At 46.1% G+C, this 20,125-nt stretch overlaps 2 protein-coding genes across 4 annotated transcripts in view; both read left to right on the top strand.

Annotated features, from left to right (window-relative positions):
• ABCC5 (ATP binding cassette subfamily C member 5) overlaps positions 1-7,783 on the top strand; it is a 48,379-nt gene extending 40,596 nt beyond the window's left edge. For all 3 annotated transcript variants that reach the window (XM_035133621.2, XM_035133620.2, XM_060274300.1), the window contains 6 exons: positions 488-677; positions 1,891-2,050; positions 3,000-3,078; positions 4,014-4,127; positions 5,506-5,670; positions 6,151-7,783. In XM_035133621.2, coding sequence (XP_034989512.1) covers positions 488-677; positions 1,891-2,050; positions 3,000-3,078; positions 4,014-4,127; positions 5,506-5,670; positions 6,151-6,252 — 810 coding nt within the window. In that variant the 3' untranslated portion in view covers positions 6,253-7,783. The remainder of the gene's footprint in view (positions 1-487; positions 678-1,890; positions 2,051-2,999; positions 3,079-4,013; positions 4,128-5,505; positions 5,671-6,150) is intronic.
• Positions 7,784-10,329: 2,546 nt separating this feature from the next.
• Positions 10,330-20,125, top strand: part of RNPEPL1 (arginyl aminopeptidase like 1) — a 28,142-nt gene continuing 18,346 nt past the window's right edge. The window contains exons 1-3 of the mRNA XM_035133631.2: positions 10,330-11,704; positions 17,863-18,003; positions 19,691-19,842. Coding sequence (XP_034989522.2) covers positions 10,658-11,704; positions 17,863-18,003; positions 19,691-19,842 — 1,340 coding nt within the window. The 5' untranslated portion in view covers positions 10,330-10,657. The remainder of the gene's footprint in view (positions 11,705-17,862; positions 18,004-19,690; positions 19,843-20,125) is intronic.

The following is a 20,125-nucleotide window of genomic DNA, read 5'->3' as shown; positions in this document are numbered from 1 at the left end:
TACAACAGCAATACTCAGCAGAGAGCTGAGAAAAGAGTTTGACAGAAGGTCACCTGTGTCCTAGATTTATTTCCTGTATTGCCAATATTTATCCCCGAAAGTTTATGTAGTCATAATCCATCTAGTTTATGCAATGAGGAGGAGTGAGAGAGAATTCTCTGAGAAACCAATACCTTGGGCAGTAGCTGTAACTGAGGCAGCTCTTTGCTCCAGAAGCTTCTGACACTTTTGTTCCCAAATTGGATGTAAGAGGAGCTGTCCCATCATCATAGGGTATTTGAGGGAAAGAGTGCCTTGATCTCCGTAAAAATGCTTCGAGGTCAGGAGCTGCACCATCTCTCCCATGCATGATGTGTCAGTTTCTGTTGAATCTTGCTTGTGTTGAAGAGTCAGTTACCAGCTGTAGTCTTTTATGAGAACATATTCCTGGGGCCACTGTTCTCAGTTGACACCTGACCTCTTTTTTTATCCTCTGCAACTTTCTAAGACTCTTTCTCTGGAGGCTCCAGCTCGGATTAAAAACAAGGCTCCCCCTCCAGACTGGCCTCAGGAAGGAGAAGTCATCTTCGAAAATGCAGAAATGCGGTATCGGGAGAACTTGCCGCTTGTCCTCAAGAAAGTGTCCTTCACCATCAAACCCAAGGAAAAGATTGGCATTGTGGGAAGGACGGGGTCAGGTAAGGACATACCTAGGCAGCACTTCAGGAAGCTAAAATCCAGTCCCATGTATTGTATCTTTGTGAAAATGCTGCCATCAGTACCAATGAAAGCTGACTGGAGCCACCTAGCGGCTTATGTGTCTGGCACTTGTTATTTCTGAAGAACACCCTGTGTTCAGTAAATGTACTCATTTCCATGCCAGAACAGGTCCCGCTAAGATTAATTCACATTGGCAACTATATGCACCTGCACAATTGACACACCCACTACATACCGGTAATAAAACTTGATTGTTTGGCTTTGTTTAGTCCTGTTGGCCCAGTCCTGCAGAATGCTCTGCCAGGAGAGATTCAGCAGGCACCTTCTGTGCCAACTTTTAAACGCTTTTTGAAAACCTCTTAATTCTGCCAGGCCTATGCAGGCTGTAAAGAGTACATCCTTCCAAAATGGTTTGCTGACGTTTCCTTTTGTCTTTCTAATGCTTTTATTGTATCTTTGTATTGTTTTAAATGACTTAGATATATATTAAGATATAGCAGTAGAGAATTTTTTTTTAAATAAATACAGTGGTACCTCGTGTTACGTATCATCCCCCTTACGAATGCTGCGGGTTATGTGCTCCGCTAACCCAGAAATAGATGCCTCTTGTTGCAACCTTTGCCCCGGGATGCGAGTGAAAGTCGCGCTCCGGCGGCCCAGCAGCAGCGGGAGGCGCCATTAGAGAAAGAGCGCCTCATGTTACAAGCAGTTTCCTGTTGCGAATGGACCTCCGGAATGGATTAAGTATGTAACTCAAGGTACCACTGTATAAATAAATTGAGTGTCTTCTGTGTTCCTCCCAGGAATGTGGCTTTTTCTCTGGTCAGAGTTGGTTTTATTATAGTCTTTTGGCTCCTTCACTCTCAGAATTGCAGTCAGAGGTGGCCATAGAACCTGCATTTTTTTTATTCTCCTCTCCTTGTCCCATTTCACTCTTATATTATGTCTATTGAATTATAAGCCACCATGTTAAGCTGTGAACTGCTTGAAAGGTGGAATTTAAATATATTGAGCAAATTTTAAAAAGTATCTTTGGCTGCTAAAAGGCTGACCTGGCACCTCTAATTTTAACACTTCATGGAGTGAGTTTTTAATGTATTTGCTTCTGTCTGTTGTCTGGACTTGGACCATGACTGTGTGTTGCAGAAGTCACCAGTTAACCCTTAATTCTTCCTTGCTTTTCCACCCCAGGGAAGTCCTCTCTAGGAATGGCTCTCTTCCGCTTGGTTGAACTGTCAGGAGGCTGCATTAAAATTGATGGAGTGAAAATCAATGACATTGGCTTAGCAGATCTCCGGAGCAAGCTGTCCATAATTCCCCAAGAGCCTGTGTTGTTCAGTGGTACCGTGAGGTTAGTTTCACCCATAGCCAAAGAGGTAGAAAAGAGCTTGCATCTTCCTCTCCCTCACCTGCCACCCTTCAAGTGAAATTGCCTTGGCCACAAGAGAGGAGGGAATTCCATTGCCCTGGGACATAGAGTAGCGATTCACTCCTGCTGTCTACTTCCACTGTCTCCATTTTGTTCCTTTTGAAGGCAAAAGGTACTGGTGATTGAATTAAGGATCTTAGTGCTGCTTAAATATTGACTCGATCTTTCTCAACGTGTTGCCCTCTAGTTGTTGTTGGACTCCAAAATCCCATCAGCCCCATGCAGCATAGCTCATGGTCAGGGATGATGGGAGCTGTAGTCTGGCAGCAGCCAGAGGACACCGGGTTGGGAAAAATTGATTTAAGTTTTCTGTGATAAATGGTTGCCATTGCAACTAACCCCCAGGTCAAGGGCTTAATCTTCTCCCCCATCCCACCCCCAGGTTTGCTGATTTGGGGAGTGGGAGCTGATGATAATAATACCGTAGACCCAGCAGTGGGTTGGGCAGAGCCCAGCACTCTTACGAGGGATGCAAATTTCCCTCTCCCCTGTCACCCAGTTGATAAGCCCCACTCCACAGTTAATCTGTGTTTTTCAACCGAGGGAGGGAGGCTTGTGTGGCTCTCTGTGTGTATAACCGTATGTGGTGGCCACACCCACAATTGTCCTCTGTGGCGCAGTGTCAGGCTGTTAACCAGAAGGTTGATGGTGAGCCCACCCAGGGACGGCTGAGGGCAGGATTTCTGTATTGCAGGGGTTGGACTTTATGACCCCCCCAGGGTCCCTTCCAACTCTAGTTCTACAGCCCCTGGATGGTTGGCCTTCAGGCCAATATAGGTTAGCCATCACTGCTTTAGACGCGTTTTTGGGAGCTCACCTTCGTTTTACCTAATTATAAAGTATTATTATTATTACTCTTTCCCTCCTCTAGATATAACTTGGATCCTTTCACGCAGTACAGTGAAGAGCAAATCTGGGATGCTTTGGAAAGGACTCACATGAAGGACTGTGTAAGTAAGGGGATTGGTGACAGGGGTTGGGGGTTCTTACTTTAGCAGCACAAGTGCAGCACCTTGGCCATGTAAGATGGTTGCTGGTATCACTGTGGTCCCATTTGCATGAGAAAAAAGTTTTTCTAGCAAGCAACAACAACAACAACAACAACAACAACAACAACAACAACAACAAATCTATCATTTTTTATTTATACTCTGCCCATCTGGGTATCCTTGGTCATTCCTTCAGACATAGAGCAAGTGGATAGGATTGACTGAAACGAGTCCTCTATCTTCTTTTGTAAAAGAAAAAAAAACATGCAGGGAAAGCTAATAAGGTCCAAATTATCTGGCTTGAAGTTAAGCACATTTGTTAACTGTTCACATACTCTTACTGGCTCTGTTTTTTAGAGTGAGGCCTGGCTCATATAAACAACTGAAAAACTGGAAGGAGGATTAAGGAGACTTGCACAGATGTGCAGTGATGCACATAATGGGGGGGGGGTCAGCATAATAGATCTGGATAATAGCTTCTAAGACACATATACATACAATTTGTACTTGGTTTCCAAGATTCTGCTGACCTACATGCTTACGGGGTCAGAGATCATTACTCACTTTTGAGTAAAAGTGATTCAAATGTTATAAATTAATAAAGGACCTTGCCAGATGAATTCTTGTGCACACTATTGATTGAGGTAGGGCTCTTCCTTGGTGATGCTGCATGAATCTGGTGTGGTCCATGCTGGAGGTTTCTAAAAATCAGAGGAGAATGCTTACTTTTAATCTTGGATCTGTGTGCCGTGCTCCTTGCATGAGAGGTGCTTGGACTCTTGTGACACACTTTGTTTTTCTCATAACCAGTTGTGGTGCCCCTGGACAACGCTGTTGTGCTGCAACAGTGCCAGACCACAGCATTGATCCATCTCTATTCCCTTCTTCTGGTTCAGATTTCTCAGATGCCCATGAAACTTGAATCCGAAGTGATGGAAAATGGCGAGAACTTCTCTGTCGGGGAGAGGCAGTTGCTTTGTATTGCCAGGGTATTACTGCGCCGTTGTAAGGTGAGCTGGTGTGTAGAAGACAAAGACCATATGTATATGGCATATTATCTTCTTCCCTCAGAAAAGCTTGCTCCAGTGTCAGGATTAAAGCAATAGTCAACTGGCTACCACATCCTTTACTGTAGATAAATTTTCCGGAATGCTGTTTTTGTTCAGAGTGCACATGTCGGCTTCATCCCCTGATCCTAAACCTGTTTAGCTTTCTGCATTTTACTCTCTGCCGCCTTGTATCCTTTGCCTCCTTGTATCCTCTACCTCCTTGCTTGGTCTATCCTCATCTGCACAGGCAGAAGAGTGCAGACACTTTCAGCTCCTTTCCTATTATGCTACTAGGGCAATTTTCTACTGTGATGCACATTGCATGCACATGTTGGATTTAAAAAGAAGAAAACAATAAAAAACCAGCATATGTTTGAAGTTTCTGGCAGTCCCATTTTTTAAAAAAAACCATTATCCACCATTTATTCTGATAGTATCAATCTGCTATTTGGGTCCAGCAGACTCCTAGCCGTACACAAAATATATTGTGGTGCACTGGGCCCCACAACATCAACTTAATTTTTTGTAGTGAAGAAGCATGTACATAGAGAACATCCTGTAATTTATTTATTTTTTGTTTCTTTGGGGGCAAACAAGCCTGTGCCTTGTGCCTAGGGAAAAGATCCAACCCACCATTTAGGCAGTTCTCTGTGGGCTATTAGGACGACCTGGAGGAAAAGAAGCAGAAGAGGGAGCAGAAACTTTAAATGCATAGGTGAAATACTAGAGTCATAGTAAATAATAGAAGGGGTCCAATGTATCCCAACAGCCTAATAGGCTTCCCCCTCCTAATCCCCCCCAACTAAGGTAGTGTTTCAAGTTTGTGCTATTTTTTGTGTTGAGAGAGCCCAGAGCAAAGCAGAATTCAGCCTCCTAGGGTTAAGACCCTGTTGGGTGACCAAGATGGTGCCTTCTTTATGCTGTTGGACTTCCAACTCCCCATCAGCCAACATGTTCAGTGTTCAGAGATGATGAGAGTTGCACTTCAGGAACACCTGGTGAACCCAGTGGATCCTTTGAGTCCTTTCATAGTGGGCTGTTCCCTGGGGCAGGGCAGGAGGACTCCAGACAACGAAGGTCTATGGATTCCCACCATGAGAGGCAGCTCCATGTGACTACTCTCTCTGTTTAGTCTCCCTCCCTCACCTAGGAAAAATACTTTCTTTATTCTCTTGGCTTATTTGTCTGTTTGTACTTACTTTCCTACTTGCACTTTGGTTTTCTTGGCAGCTTCTGTTAGGGCTTTGTTTTGTTATGTTACATTTTTGGTCCTTCTTGGGAGCACTGAGAGAGGTGTATGTCTCTATTTTTAACAACGTTCATGTTACGCTATATTCAGATCTTGATCCTGGATGAAGCAACAGCTGCCATGGACACAGAGACTGATTTGCTGATCCAGGAGACTATCAGGGAGGCATTTGCAGACTGCACAATGCTGACAATTGCTCACCGCCTGCATACGGTTCTGGGCTCTGATCGGATCATGGCTCTGATGCAAGGGCAGGTGAGCAAGAAACGAACCTTTTTTCACCCTCCGCAGAAGATCACACAAAACTGGTGTTCTCAAGCCGTTGCAACGAGCCCCTCTTCAACGTGGGACAGAATTGTGCAATGCTTACATAATTAGGAGAGATCTCAGGTCTGGTTTAAATGTTAAAACCTCTGAGCTACTCAGCAATGAAACACACTGCCTTAAAGGGTGGTTTGATATCCTTCATTGGAGACTTTAAAGGAAAATCTGAACAGGTACTTTGTTGGGGTGCTTTAAAACTAGTTTTTGAAAGCTTCAGAGTGGGGCTGATGGGTGCTATAGTCAAAACATATGGAGGGCACTAGGTTGAGGAAGGCTGGACTAGATTATCCTTTTCAGCTACCTGCTTCAATGTTGTCGTGTTACTCAATGTTACTCATTTTGGTAAATGAAAGGTTTAATGGTATACATTCCATGTATCTCTAATGGTCTCCCCCTTAATTTTTGTTTTAGGTGATGGAATTTGATACTCCATCGGTTCTCCTGTCCAATGAGAACTCTCGCTTCTACGCCATGTTTGCTGCTGCAGAAAATAAGATTGCTGTCAAGGGCTAAAATTCAGGGCAATGTCACTTTAATCGGGAGGGTAACAGTTTCTGCCTGTGGCAGGAACTCCTCTGTCTTCATGTTCTCCAAGCAGATTATTGCCTTTTCATCTTTTAATTTTTAGCATTGTGGGTCACGATTCAGTTCTTTTCTAAAAAGTACTGTAAGGAGGGTTCTTTATGGTTTTTATTACGGTATTTATTCCATATTCTTCTTACTAGTTTTTTGCTATTAAATGCACTCTACAAAATGGCTCAGGGAGCCATGATTATAAATTTATCAAGAGGCCTATATTGAAGCTTTATACATGTAGCTGTATCTATACAGAATTCTGTACATAGCCTATATTTACAGTGGAAATGTAAGCTGTTTATTTTATATTAAAATGAGCGCTGTGTTAATACCAGTGCATATTCTTTTCTATCATTTTTGTACAGTTTTACGGTACTGGGAACCTGGCTTTTTCCAGGCTGCGTTAGACCCTGTTTCGTCTTCTGCAGTCTGTATTCTCTTAGTGCTGGAGTTTCCCAGATCTCTGGATGGAAATGGGCTTTTGCCCTTGTCTCCTCCTGTGTCCTGTTGTCACTGTCCTTCACAGAAGAGAGATGGGCTCTGTTGATGTGGCTTGGTTTCATCAGACCCATCATGCTCTTTGGCACATTGCTAGGGCACATGGAAGTAGTGGCAGCTGTTTCCCATAACACGCCTGCAGTGGGGGTCAGGTTTCTTTGTGTCTCTTGTGAGATTCATAAATTAGCTTTGTCGGTAGCAAGAGAGGAAGAACCACACATTAGCATTAGGTACCTTTAAAGAAAAACTCATTGCCACTCGCTCTGGTGCAATAAAGGGAATGTGAATACACGTTCTATATCAGCAGAGTTCGGTTTATATTTTATAGAAAGGAAATGCAAACTGCTTCTGCTTTGCTGAGCAAATCCATCCATCATTAATGAACTACAGCAATTAACCACCATCAGACTGATACCCTGGTGCTGTCTGCAAAAGTTTTCAAAGTGGCCTCTGCTGAATTATAGATCTAGTGATCTAAATACGCTAATACTTCACTTGGGAAGGTTTTCAGATACTTGGGTGTTTGTAACAATTAATTCTTTGCTCTACTCTGTCTGCGTGCAAGCTTTTTATTTTCTGCATATTTGTTACTATATCCCATCTATTATCCCTCCCACCACTACCACCACTGCAATTTTTAGCAGGCTCCTGCTGATCAGGGTTTAACACTGGTGTAGGAAATTTTATTTTCTTACTGTAAAGAGACCTACCTCAGGTGCTGAGTCCTGTGTGGTACGTTACCATGGTTACTGTACGCAATCCCTGTTGTCTGGGGCCAGTAGCCCAGCTGGGCATGGTCAGTCTTGTAATAGCTGAGATTTTAAATTTGGTCAGCGTTGCATGTCTTTTTTTCCTCTTTTTTTTCCCTTTGGTCCAGTTGGACATTTTATAGCCTTAGCATGTTTGCAAATTGTCTTGTTGAGACAGAAATCTGAAAAAGTGAATAAAAACTATTTTGGGCTTTGTAAAACTCTTGTGTGCATTCTATTATTTGGGCCGTGGTGGATCTCTTCCCAGCAATAAAGTAGATGGAGTTTGCCCTGCTGCTGCCGATACTTGGTGCCAGCAGTGGTTCTATTTTTTTAAAGGGGGTACTCAAGGGTACGCAGTACGGGTTGTTAAAAAGTGTGACACTTACTCTAACAACCTCATGGTAAGTACTGGCACCTCTTTTTCTAGAGGGGGGGGGAAGCACTGGGTGTCAGCTACATGAACAAATCAACATCCCTAGTACATCAAGCCAAAGCTCTTTCTTCAGAAGCGCTGACTACATCCCAACTGCAGTGCAAAGCAGTAAAGGGGACACACAGCTACATCCCTTCTGCAGGATGTAGGAAGGAAGAGCCAGTGTTTCTTTGCAGCTAAAGTATTTGACTCTAGGAGTGGGAGACCCAGATTTAAGGACTCTGTGCCCCAAACTGCACCATGCAGCTCATCGGGAGACTGCCCAGTCCCTCGTCTCTCAGCCTAATCTGCTTCACAGGGTGGTTGTGAGGCTAAAAGGAAGGGGAGGAGAGAACCCCAGGACTCCTTAAGGAAAGGTGGGGCACAGATGTAATCAAATGCATTTGTAGTTTTAAAGTAAGCAATGCTGGGACAGGGGTAAGTAACATCACTGTACAGTGGTACCTCAGGTTACAAACACCTTGGGTTACAGACTCCGCTAACCTGGAAGTAGTACCTCGGGTTAACAACTTTGCCCCAGGATGAGAACAGAAATCGCGGGACGGTGGCGCAGTGGCAGCGGAAGGCTCCATTAGCTAAAGTGGTACCTCAGGTTAAGAACGGTTTCAGGTTAAGAATGGACCTCCAGAACGAATTAATTTCGTAACCAGAGGCACCACTGTATATGGTAAGGACAGTTGCTTTTGTTGGCTCTGCAGAAATAATAATCTGTTCCATGCCAGGGTGGAAGGTGCCCTTGCAGTTAAGGATCAAGCTTTATTTCTATGCTAACTGGTTAACAGCAAGGTTCGAGAAAGCAAATTATCACAGGAGTAAGGAAGTCGAGCAGCTGTATGCATGACTCAGCATGTATGCATGACTCAGCGTGTATGCATGACTCAGCGTGTATGCATGACTCAGGAGTAGAGTCCACTGAGTTAAGTGGGGCCTACTCACTGCCACAAGTCATTTAGGGAATCCGTCCCTCCAATCCAGAGCTGATGATATGATAGCTTTCTTTGCCTCCTCACCTGCTGGGTGGTTGGGGGCATATGCTATTGGGCGCCTTTGAATAACTCCTGCGCCACCTCAACTTTCCCAAGGGGAAGGCTGGAAAGGGCAAGAAAAGAGTGTGCACTTGATGTCATGAGCTAGGTGAAATTTGGCCAGGGGATGGATCCAGCACATAAGCAGCCCTGCCCACTCTGTGTTAAAACAATTGTCGCAGGGAATTTTTTTACCACAGGGCTCTTATACATACATACTGCTTTCAGCAGAACATCAGCTTGCTTCTTGGCAAATATCTCTTGACAACTGAAATAATAGGTTCCCGAAACAAAAACAAGGAAAAAGTAATTCAAGTTGGTTTCCTGTATTAGATGATTCATTACTGTATTGTAATTGAACACTTAAAAAAATCCAGCTCTGTGAATGTTTGGTCATTTTTGCTCTTGATTTTAGTAGGTGCAAATCTTTATAGTTACTGGCTTGTATCCAATATTAGCCCTACCCAGTGTTGAAATGAATGGCCATGACTTATTGAGGGCCAATAATTTCAGTAGGTCTACTCTTTATAATCTGGATGCAACACACACTGATTTGTAGAGTCCTGAGATTGTAAGATATTAGATAAAGGAGATAAACTTTATTAACAAGCAGGCAGGCTGATTCAGTAGGCAAAATGATTTGCCTAAACAGCTCAGGGTCACAGTACCTCAAGGACCTCTCCCCATAGGAACTAACCCAGACCCCTGTGATCATCATCAGCTGTGAATTTCCTCCCATATCTACAAAAAATACACCTGCAGCACTTGCCCAGAGAAAAAAGTTTGAGAACCCCTGTCCTAAGGGAAAAGCTGCTTTGCCCCAAAGAGTGTGTTTAACATATTTTTTGGATTTCAAACTTAAAATTAAATAACGGGTGTGTGTGCGTGTGTCATAGCTGCCAAGTTTTCCCTTTTCTCGCGAGGAAGCCTATTCAGCATAATGGAAAATCCCTTAAAAAAAGGGATAACTTGGCAGCTATGGCGTGTGTTTGAAACGCCCTGCCAACACAAAATGTCCCAGACAGAGCATGTGCAGAGTCGCTTCTGCTTGGCTTTTTCTTATAACACAGTGCAATATTCATAGCTGCCAAGTTATTCCTTTTTAAAAGGGATTTTCCCTTATGCTGAATAGGCTTCCTCACGAGAAAAGGGAAAACTTGGCAGCTATGGCAATATTACGGGTCCGTCTTTTTAAGGAGGGAGCCAGATCGACCCGACTCCGCTCCGCATCCTCTTCGTGCCCGTCCACACGGCGAGGCCTCGGCCTCCGCTCCTCCTCCTCCTCTCCCTCCGCCGCTCTCTCTTCCCCCCTGCTGGCCGCTGCCGGCCTCCTCCTCGCCCCGAGCCGCCTCCCGCTTCCCTCGGGCGCCTCCCGGCGGCCGACGGCCTCGCACCCTCGGCGAGGCGCCGCACGCGAGCCCGGCAGCCAGTCAGCCCGTCCGTCAGCCAGCCAGGCCCCAGCGCTGGGCAGGGCCAGGCCGGGCCGGGCCGAGCCTCTTCCTGGCGCTGCCGAGCGGCCTGCGCGAGCCTCCCGCCGCGCCGCCGCCTCCCGCCCATGGATTTCACATAGCCGCCGCCTGGGCCGCCCGCCGCCGCCACCGCGCGCGCCTCTCTCCGCCCGGCGCCCTCCGCCCATGGCGGCCTCGGAGAGCCCCCCGGACGTGGCCTCGGCCTCCAGCTCGTCGCTCTTCCGCCTCCGGCACCTCCGCCTGGGGCTGCACTTGCGGCCCGACGCCCGCGCCTTGGCCGGCTGCTCGGTGCTGGAGCTGTGCGCCCGGCGGGGACGCCGAGCTGGCAGCAGCAGTAGCAGTGGCGGCGGCAGCGGCAGCCAGAGCCGCCGGCAGGCCCTGGTGTTGGACGCGCACCCGGCCTTGCGGGTCGCCTCGGTCGCCTTCCGGCCCTCCCCGGCCGGCGGTGGACGCTGCGGCTTCGTCTTCCCCGACGCCGCCTCGCCGGGCAGCGCGGAGAGCCGGGGCGGCGGCGGCGGGGATGGCGCCCCGAGGTGCCCCGCCTGGGACCCCGCTCCTGTCTCCTCTTCTTCCTCCTCCTCCTCTTCCTCGGAGCTGTCCGGCCCGGAGAGGAGCGACCCGGCCCCCGGGCGCCTCTTGACCCGCTGCCCTTCCCCGCCCACGGGGTGCCCCTCTCCTACGCCCCTCTCGGACCCCCACCTGCACTGCCCGCTCAGCACCCCCAGCGCACTTTCGGCCTTGGGGCCACCCCTGGCCCCTGAGCTGGCGGGTCCCGGGCCCCCGGCAGACCCCCTGACCGCCCACTGCTGCCACCACAGCTGCCCAGTGGCAGGGCCCCCCGACTTCCTGGTTTCACCAGACTGCCCCCTTGCCCCTGGCTCTCAGGATGGGACTCCTCTGCCGGGCCCCGAGGGAGCCCTGAGGGGTGCAGCAGCTGCCCCCCACTCTCCCCTCACTGCCCCAGCCAGCCCCATCAACCACTTTTCATGCTCCTTTTCCGACTTTCCTCTCGTGCCTGGGGTGCCCCCTCCACCCATACCCACCTTCCCTGACGACCCCGCGCCGGCCTCGGTGGCCCCTTGCCCGCTTTTCTTCAGGGTGGACCCCTTCACGGACTACGGTTCGGCCCTCACCATCTCCTTACCGTCTTCCCTGGAGCCTCACCAGCCCTTCCAGGTCATCATCCGCTACACCACGATCGATGCACCCGCTGTAAGTGCCCCTTTCTCTGTGCAACCCCAAAGATTGTGTTATGGGGTGGGTGGGTGGTGCTCATGGTGTCATTTTAGGGGATAACTTGCAGTGGAATGTGATGGTGGTAAAGGCAGTGCAGATCTGGAGCTGATTGCCCTTTGACAGCAGCTCGGCTAGAGTACGGAAGATGCTGCGAGGTCCAAGAGGATACCAGCGTGGTTAAAGAACAGAGTCAAGGAAGTTATAAAGGCCAGCTTTGTTCAAGGAAGCCTTATCCAGGTGAAGGGAACAAGAAAAAGAAAGCAGATTATTGCGAAAGAAATGCAAACTGACAGTAAGGGATGCAGAAAAATAATCTGAGCGATAAGTTGCTAAAAAGAATAAAAAATGAATGCATTTAAATACGTTACAAGTAGGGAACTTTGCCACAGTGGTAGCTAGATTATTAGATGGGGGTAACCTGTTAGATGCAGAAAAGCAGAACAATTGATGCATGTTCCAGAGCAGGGACAGGAAACTGGTCTGCCATATATAATTGGATTATGACTTCCACCATTCTTGGCCATTGGTCTTCTGGTTGGGGCTGATGGGAGTTGGAGGCCAACACAATCTGGAGAGCCATAAAGGTTCCTCCTCTTGATTCAGGAGGATACCCTCCTGAAGAGATCCAGCACTACTGCCTGGACCCTTGTGGAAGCTGTGAGTGTTTCCTAGAATGCATTCCAGCATCCTACGCAACAGGCAAGGGTTTTGTGGCAGGCAAAAATATGTGGAAAGACTTCTGTGAGGTTTACCTCCAAATCCATCACGTTAGCCGTCATGCCACACTGGTCTGCATCTAACGTAATGCGGCTGACCCAACAACAAACGATTAATAAAGTTCAATTGTTCCTTTCTCCTCTCTGCTTCCTTCATCCTCTTGTGCACCAGCTGTAATTGGAGATTTCTGGTTTCTTAACCACAGTTTCCTGTGACATCTGAGCTGGAAAACTGGTCTGAAGGCTCGCTACAAATCAGAATATCAAACCAGGACCAATGAGCCCTTAATGCCCAGTTTCCCAGTTTTGATGTCATACTGGTTTAAGATATTGGAAAGTCTCCTCTGCAAATAGGCATGTGGGACAGGTGGGAGCAGGGATCCACTTGAATCCCCCCTCCCTTCACCCTCCAACCAGCTATCATTTGCTCTTGATCTATTACAGGTCACCTTGTGACAGCTGCTAACGCTGCCTTATCCTTTCCAATGAACATGGCATTTGTAATGAACTCAACTCCCCCCCCAATACTTAACAGGTGTCTGATAATAACTTGCATGCATAACAAAACATTTTCATGGAGTAACATTAAAAAAAATGTTGCCTCCACTCCCTTTTTCTCTATCCTCTCTATTATATAGGATATTAAATCACTTCCAGAAGATGTTCGGATTTTGATTCTTGCCACATTCTTTCTAGAAGGTAGGGTCAGAATTGGGGAACAGCTGTCAAGGACACACTCGGATGGTACCATCACAAGGCTTCTGTCAAGAAAACAGCTATGTGTCTGTTAAGTCAAGGAGACTGAGATTTGGAATAAGACCCCCCCCCCCCCGAGAATCCTGGATACGATGTGAAGGGAGTTTAGGGATCTCCCTGCATAGAATTTCCAGCACACTCATGAAACCAGAATTTAAAGGATTCTTTAGAAAAGCTGGACTGCAAACAGGACTGGAGTTGGTGACTAGTTGCCAGTTCCCCCCAAAGACAATTTGCAACGATGCTAGATAAGCAGTTTCAGTAAGCAATTGGCTTACATCCCACTGCACCCCAAAATAAGCTTTGGTGTATGCTGTATATCTCTGTGACTTTCCCCTTTAGACCCTCAAGACCCTCAAGAATTCTTCTCTATCAAGCCATTGATTTTGTGCAGTGCTTTTTAACACATGGTAATCCTACTTGCAAATAATAAGCCATTGGAGCTGTGCACTCCAAACAAAGCTTTGGGCTACCATAAGAGGTCTTATACCAGCATCTCCAGGAGAGTATCTTCTATGAGACACTCCTAGCACTGTAGCCACCCAGTGCTTTGATTTGGCTCAGGATACTGGGAAGTGTATTTCCTCCATCCCATTTATTATCAATATATGGGTGGTGGGAAATGGATAAAGAACTGGGGGCATGCACCCAACAGATGGGGGCCACACAAAACCACACACCGATACAACCAGGAGACTGTTGCTTTTGAATCGCCACAGCAATGCTTCATTTTGTTGTAAGACACCGTCGCACATGCTGGGTTGTGCCCACACGAATAATTGCCAACATATATGAAAATGTGGAGCTAGGGTTATGCACTTCTGCAAGCAAGAGACTATTGCCTTTGAGTCACCCTAACGTTGTATCTGCTACAAGACACGGTCAGACATGCGGCTCCTATGTAAATAATAGCCAATTAAAAAAGAACAAGGAACTAAGAGAAGCACACTTGACAGTCCCTTCCACCAAAATGAAATAGTCTTCTTGATATCATAGAATTATAGAGTTGGAAGTGTCCTCTAATTCAACCTCCAAAGCTTAGTTCCAGATGTACAACCCCAGTTCCTGGATCATTTCTGCATGCATTGGCAATTATTAGTGTGGACCCAATGCTCTTGACTGCTGGGCTGGGTGCAGTGCTAGGGCACCCTGAAGGGGTGTCTTCTGGTTGGGTAAGTATGATTTGTGGTGGCCCCAAGCTTATTGTGGGCTGTACAGCTCCAGTTGCTTATTTGTATATTTATTTGCAAAGATTTGCATGGGCCAGCATGGCCAACAGTGTCTTTTGCAAAAAGAAAGAGTTGAGTTGGAAATAATGCTAGGGCAATCCAAAAGTGGTAGTCTCTTGGTTTTGTGGGGTGCACAATCCCAGTTTCTTACTCATTTCCACATATATCGGGCAGTTCTCGATGTAGATCTAGCATACTTTTCAGTGAATTGCTCAGAAATGACACCAGGTGGACACAATGTTCTGGTGTCTCATAGATACCACTCTTCTGGAGGTGGGTGTGTGGTATATGATGCCCCAAAGCTTCATTTGGGGTGTGCACTCCCAGTTCCTTATTAATTTCTGCATATACTGCCACGAGAGCAATGCGCCAAACAAAGCATTGGGCTGGACACAGTTCTAGAGTGTCTCAAAGGGAACAGTCTCCTGATCATGTGGATGTAGGGTGGCCTAAGGCTCTTTGAGGGTTGCACAGCTATAATTCCCTTATTTCTTTTTACATACTATGGCGATTAGTTGCACAGGGCCAGCACTCTCCATAGCATCGTGCACCAAAACAAAGCAGTGGGCTGAGGCTAACTCTTGAGGCATGTTCTCTCCCCTCCCTGGGATGACAGAATCTGTTGCCTTTGGCCACCATCCTTTTTTGTGCTGGATTTTATTTGCTCCTTCTCATCTGGTTGAAATCAACTGCTGGACGATATACGGTAGTATTTACTTAGATTTCCGCATCCTTATTTCAAATCCTCAGGGCCTTTTCAATCCCTCTTCACCCTGTTTGATAGGTGAGATCGAGAAAATAGGGCTTAACCCATTTAGGAGCAGCTATCCATAAATGGTTGGTATTTTTCTCTTAAATCCTTTTCTCTCTCTTTTTGTGGACAATCGAACTTCTTATCTTTACTGTTGTGTGCTTTTCATGACAATGGAACAAGCCACGCTTGTCCACCAGGTTCTAAAAAGAGGCAGTGGAAAGGCCTTTTCTCTGTGCTGCCTCTTGGAAGGCTGCCCGTGGTCAAGACAGCTGGAGACCTCTGTGCCATTTCGTTTGAAATGTTGACACAGCTCTGGATTAATTTCCTTCTGTTTCTCTGCACTCCTCCCTTGCTGTTCTTCCCAAGTAACAAGGCACACATTTTATGAGCTTTTCCTTTCTCCTTGTTCTGTTTGGCGTAAAGCACAGGTTTGTAGGAAGGCTTGAACAGTCTTTACTGTAAAAATCCAAATGTATATAACAAATTGGCTTTGTAGCCTTTGGAACTAGCTAGATGCCCGCTAAATGAACGGCATGCTTGAATCCCTCTGTCCTGTTTAAAGCTTGGAATTTTCAAAAAAATAGGGAGAGGGCGAAGAGAGGGGATTGGTCAGCTGGCCCAACATGCAACTATGATTGAGGGCCAAGGGAGCGAGAGGGTTGGTCTAGTATGGAGGTGTCTGTGTCTGGAGCCTGGGCAACCTAGTTTGGGACGACTCCTGGATTATTTCTTCCAATGGAAAGATTAATCATGGAATCAGAAAAAGAATGTAAAATGTAGTGTGTTCAGTCGCTGGCATCTCCAGGTATGGCCTGGAACATCCCTTGCTTGAAACCCTGCCAATCTGTGTAGGCAGTACTGAGGAAGGTGGACCAGTGGCTTGGTTCAGTATGAGTTGGCTTCCTTGCTTCCTTTGTAATAATTTTTTTATTGAATTTTCAGACGTTTGACATATATACTTCAGTACATAATAAATTTAACTTTTCTCAACTTCCTGCCCCATTTTCCATTGTGTTTCAGTCCCCCCCTTGCTGCACAATACCTTCTATTTCTTATACCAACACATCAATACTATATTCTCTTAATTCCTTCTGTTGCTCATATTTCAAATCCTGCTCGCGAGTTCATCAAACTATCATTTTTCCTGAGATAGTCTGAAAAGGGCTTCCGTTCTTAGTATGAGAGAGCTTTTCCTATGTTCTTGTGCTGATGGGAGTTATAATTGAACCACTCTGAGATCTACGGGTATAGGGCAGTATACAAATTTAATAAATAAAAATAATAAATAATAGTCCAAACATCTGGAGGGCAGAAGCAAAGGTTAAGTTACCAAATGGCTAAGGGTCATCTGGATTCACTGTGAGCAAGGTTTGCTGCATATGTAGAAATTGGGCATATGTGTAAGTCCTGCTGCTGTTTTTGGCATTGCATTTTAATTCTGTTTTCTAATGACACTTGTACACATTGTGATGCCGCCAGTGCAGGTTAGTCCAGTGCAGTGGATTCCAGTTATGGTAAGGTCAGGTGAGTCAGGGTTGCTGAGAAGAACAATTGCATGGAAGGGGGGGGACTTGCCTGCAGTTACACAGAGAAGTATTTCTTTGCTACAAATCAAGCATAGAAAGAGTTGCTATTATTCTGGTTTGTGAAACCAGAGCAGATGCATGGAACCAGGGAGATGATAAAACGGAAAACCTTCATTTCCAGAACGGAAAGCATGCATGAAGGGAAAGTGGGGGACAAAGAAACCAGCCAGCCTTTGGCTTGTTGATGCCCTCTGAATATTCATTTTTATTTATAAAGCTTACTGTCACTTTTTGATAGAATGTCTGAAGTCATAAATCAAAACAAAATACCTGTTAAAAACAGAACAATACTTCAAAACTAGCAGCAGCAATGTTGAAATGACACCAGCTTGGGCATCTGTCAGTGTTATTTTAACACTTTCTTGAACAAAATTTGATGCTTGAGCTTGCTAGCAAAAAGCATGCAGAGATGGCATTTGGTATGTTTCCTCAAGGCAGTTGAGTTTTGTAGAGCAAAGAATTGGTGATCTGAAGTGGTGGTAAGGTACGCCTGGGAGGAGCCATTCCTTAAGGTGTGTAAGGTGGATAAGTAATTAACTATTAACAATTAGACAGCTTTCAACATTGATTTTTATTTTTATTTTATTATTAAAGATTTTCTTGGTTTACAAAGATATGTGCAATGTCTTTCATAACATTTTTACAAATCACTTTCATTTGTTGAGACATTGGGAAGAAAAGGGGAAAAGAGGTGGGTGGGTGGGGTGTGGGGTCGGGTGATGATGTTTCTATTTTGCTTAATATATGTGGGGTTTTTTTTGTCAGTGTCGAGCTTTCAACATTGATAAACTGCGATGGTGTCTTTGCCTGCCTCTTCTAGTTCACTTTCATACAGGGCAGTTGATTGGTCCTCCACTACAGTTGTGCCAATGTTGGTGGTGGAAAAGGACACAGTCTGACTTATTCATGGACAGACACACGGTGGGGTATTTGCCAGCTTGCCTGCCTCCCTCTCCTCTTCCCTCATGAGTGATGTGTGCAGCTTAATAAAATGAAACTCGTCTCACTCTTTTAGAAAATACTCTCTGCTCCCTTACGGCTGTTGCTTTTATTACTGTCATTTCTCACACATTCCTTCTTGTTGCGTCATTAGATCTGGTGGCTGGATCCAGAGCTGACCTATGGCAACGCCAAGCCATTTGTCTTCACGCAAGGCCATTCCGTGTGCAACCGCTCCTTCTTCCCCTGTTTTGACACGCCGGCTGTGAAATGTACTTACTCCGCCATCGTCAAGGTAGGAAGCCTGTCACAAACCACCATTTCCTTAGGGAGGAGAAACATTCATTCAGGTTTGCTGTGCTCTGTGAAATGTTGGGATCTGTCTGAACAGACCTGCTCGGGAACAAAGTTTGCTGCTTTCCCTTACACCATATCAATACTTCTGGGATGGGTGTTTGGCTAACAACTTTTCCTTTATCTGCTGGGTCTATTGCCAGAAGGCCACGTGCAGGTAGGCAGTCAGGTTCTTTGCATCCCCCCTCTGCCCAAAGAACTCTGGTTCTTTTTCTTCAGGAGTTGGACTCTGAAATAAGCATCACTTTGGGCATCCGTGAGCCACTGTCTTTTAAACCTCTTGATTCATTTCAATCAGCACAAGAGACTTGATCTGTGTCTCCTTTTTCACTCAAGTGGTTGGAAGATTAGGCTGAGCTGACTTCAGACTTGTGTGGGTTTGCTTTTTGGTTTGTTTATTACTAAAAAACCCTGCGGTCAACGGGTGTGCTTTAAATTTTTAAAAAGCAAGAGTACACACTGAGGCTCTCTTAAGGCATAACTAATTTGCGTTAAATGCTTTTGAGTATTAACTCTTGCTCACAAATGTAGCTGCCTGACATTCAGATTGAAGTCTGATTCAGCATCTTTTTTGAAAGGCTGACAATACTGGTCCATGAGAAACTGGCTAGTTGGTATATTAGTGGATCACAATCTCCCCTTCTTCTCACCCCAGGCTAGGGCAGAGACATCTTGCTTCAACTGATACTGCTCACGCCTCTTGAATATCCTTCCTAGAAAGAGCTGTCCGGCTGTCTAATCTGTTGTTGTTGTTATCTCAGGTGCCAGAGGGTTGGCATGAATGGCACGAACTGGGGCTTTAGTGCCCTTTACTGCTCTTTTGACCTACCAGTGACTAGCAGAGCAACAAAAAGTTATGCAGACTTGGGTAAATTATGGAAATCTGCTCAATTTTCACAGTTTATATAGAATTCCGTTTATCTTAGGAATTTGGATTGCATGGGCAATTTCTCTCTTTTTTTAGTGCACATTTGCCTGGTTTGCATGTCACCAAACAGCAGTGAATGTGTGAGTTCCCAGAGAAGAACTCACAGCTGCTCCCCACTCCTTTTTTGGTTTTGTTCCTGCACTGGGCTGAACTAAGCCCAGGTTCGGCTTAGCCTGTTGTCCAAACCCAGACTTGTAGTTAAACTTACCAACTGCAAGCACTAGTCAAGAACAAACCTTTGCTACAGTTTGTGGTTAGAGAGGAACGAGCTTCACCCCATAGGAACAAGGGAAGCTGCCTTGTTTATCTAGCTCAGTATTGTCAACACAGGCTGACAGCGACTCTCCAGGGTTTAAACAGGGAGCCTTCCCCAGCCTTCCCTGGAGCGGCCAAGGATTGATCCTGGGATCTTGTGCAGGCAAAGCAGATAATCTGCCCCTGAGTTACAGCTCTTCTTGTGTTTGGATGTCATGCCAAGTCAAACCTTGGCTTAGCTCAGCACGGCACAAGAAAAAAAGGACCAGGAAGAGCAAAGTGGCTGCTTGCTCCTCTCCAGGACTCTGCATGTTTGCACACAGTCCTGATAAGCCACAGTTTAGCTTGCTGTGATGTGCATACTAGGCAACTGAGTCTTGTGCAAATCAGCTGTTAGTCTCCTTGGCCTGTAGAGCATCCTGACAACCCTTTGCTTGTTTTCCAGGCTCCTGCAGGTATGCAAGTGTTGATGAGTGCTACCCAAAGCACCTATGAGGAAGAAGAGGGCACCTATCAGTTCTACATGGAATACCCAATTCCTGCTTACCTTGTGGCCCTGGTGGCAGGGGACCTTGTACCTGCAGACATTGGTCCTAGGTAAGCTACTTTTCTCTGCCTGAGCTGTGCTCATTGTGAGGAGCTGCTTTAGCAGCCTTTCAAATGTTTCCATTGTTCCTTTTACTAGCCTGCATTTTCGTGCTGGTGGTGGAAGAGTAGAAAACTGCTTCCTACCGAGCAGAGTGGTGGAGAAGGGATAGAGTGATTCACGCGCCTTCCTCTGACCTGTTGCATTTCCATGCTGGCAGTGGAGGAATAGACTTCTGTCATAGAAACCAAGTGGACTGATGGAGGAAGGATGGAGCAATCTAAGCAATCTATG

Source organism: Zootoca vivipara, chromosome 5 (genome assembly GCF_963506605.1).
Source record: "Zootoca vivipara chromosome 5, rZooViv1.1, whole genome shotgun sequence".
NCBI lineage: Eukaryota > Metazoa > Chordata > Lepidosauria > Squamata > Lacertidae > Zootoca > Zootoca vivipara.
Note: the sequence above shows the minus strand (reverse complement) of the source record. Positions and strands in the feature narration are given on the sequence as shown.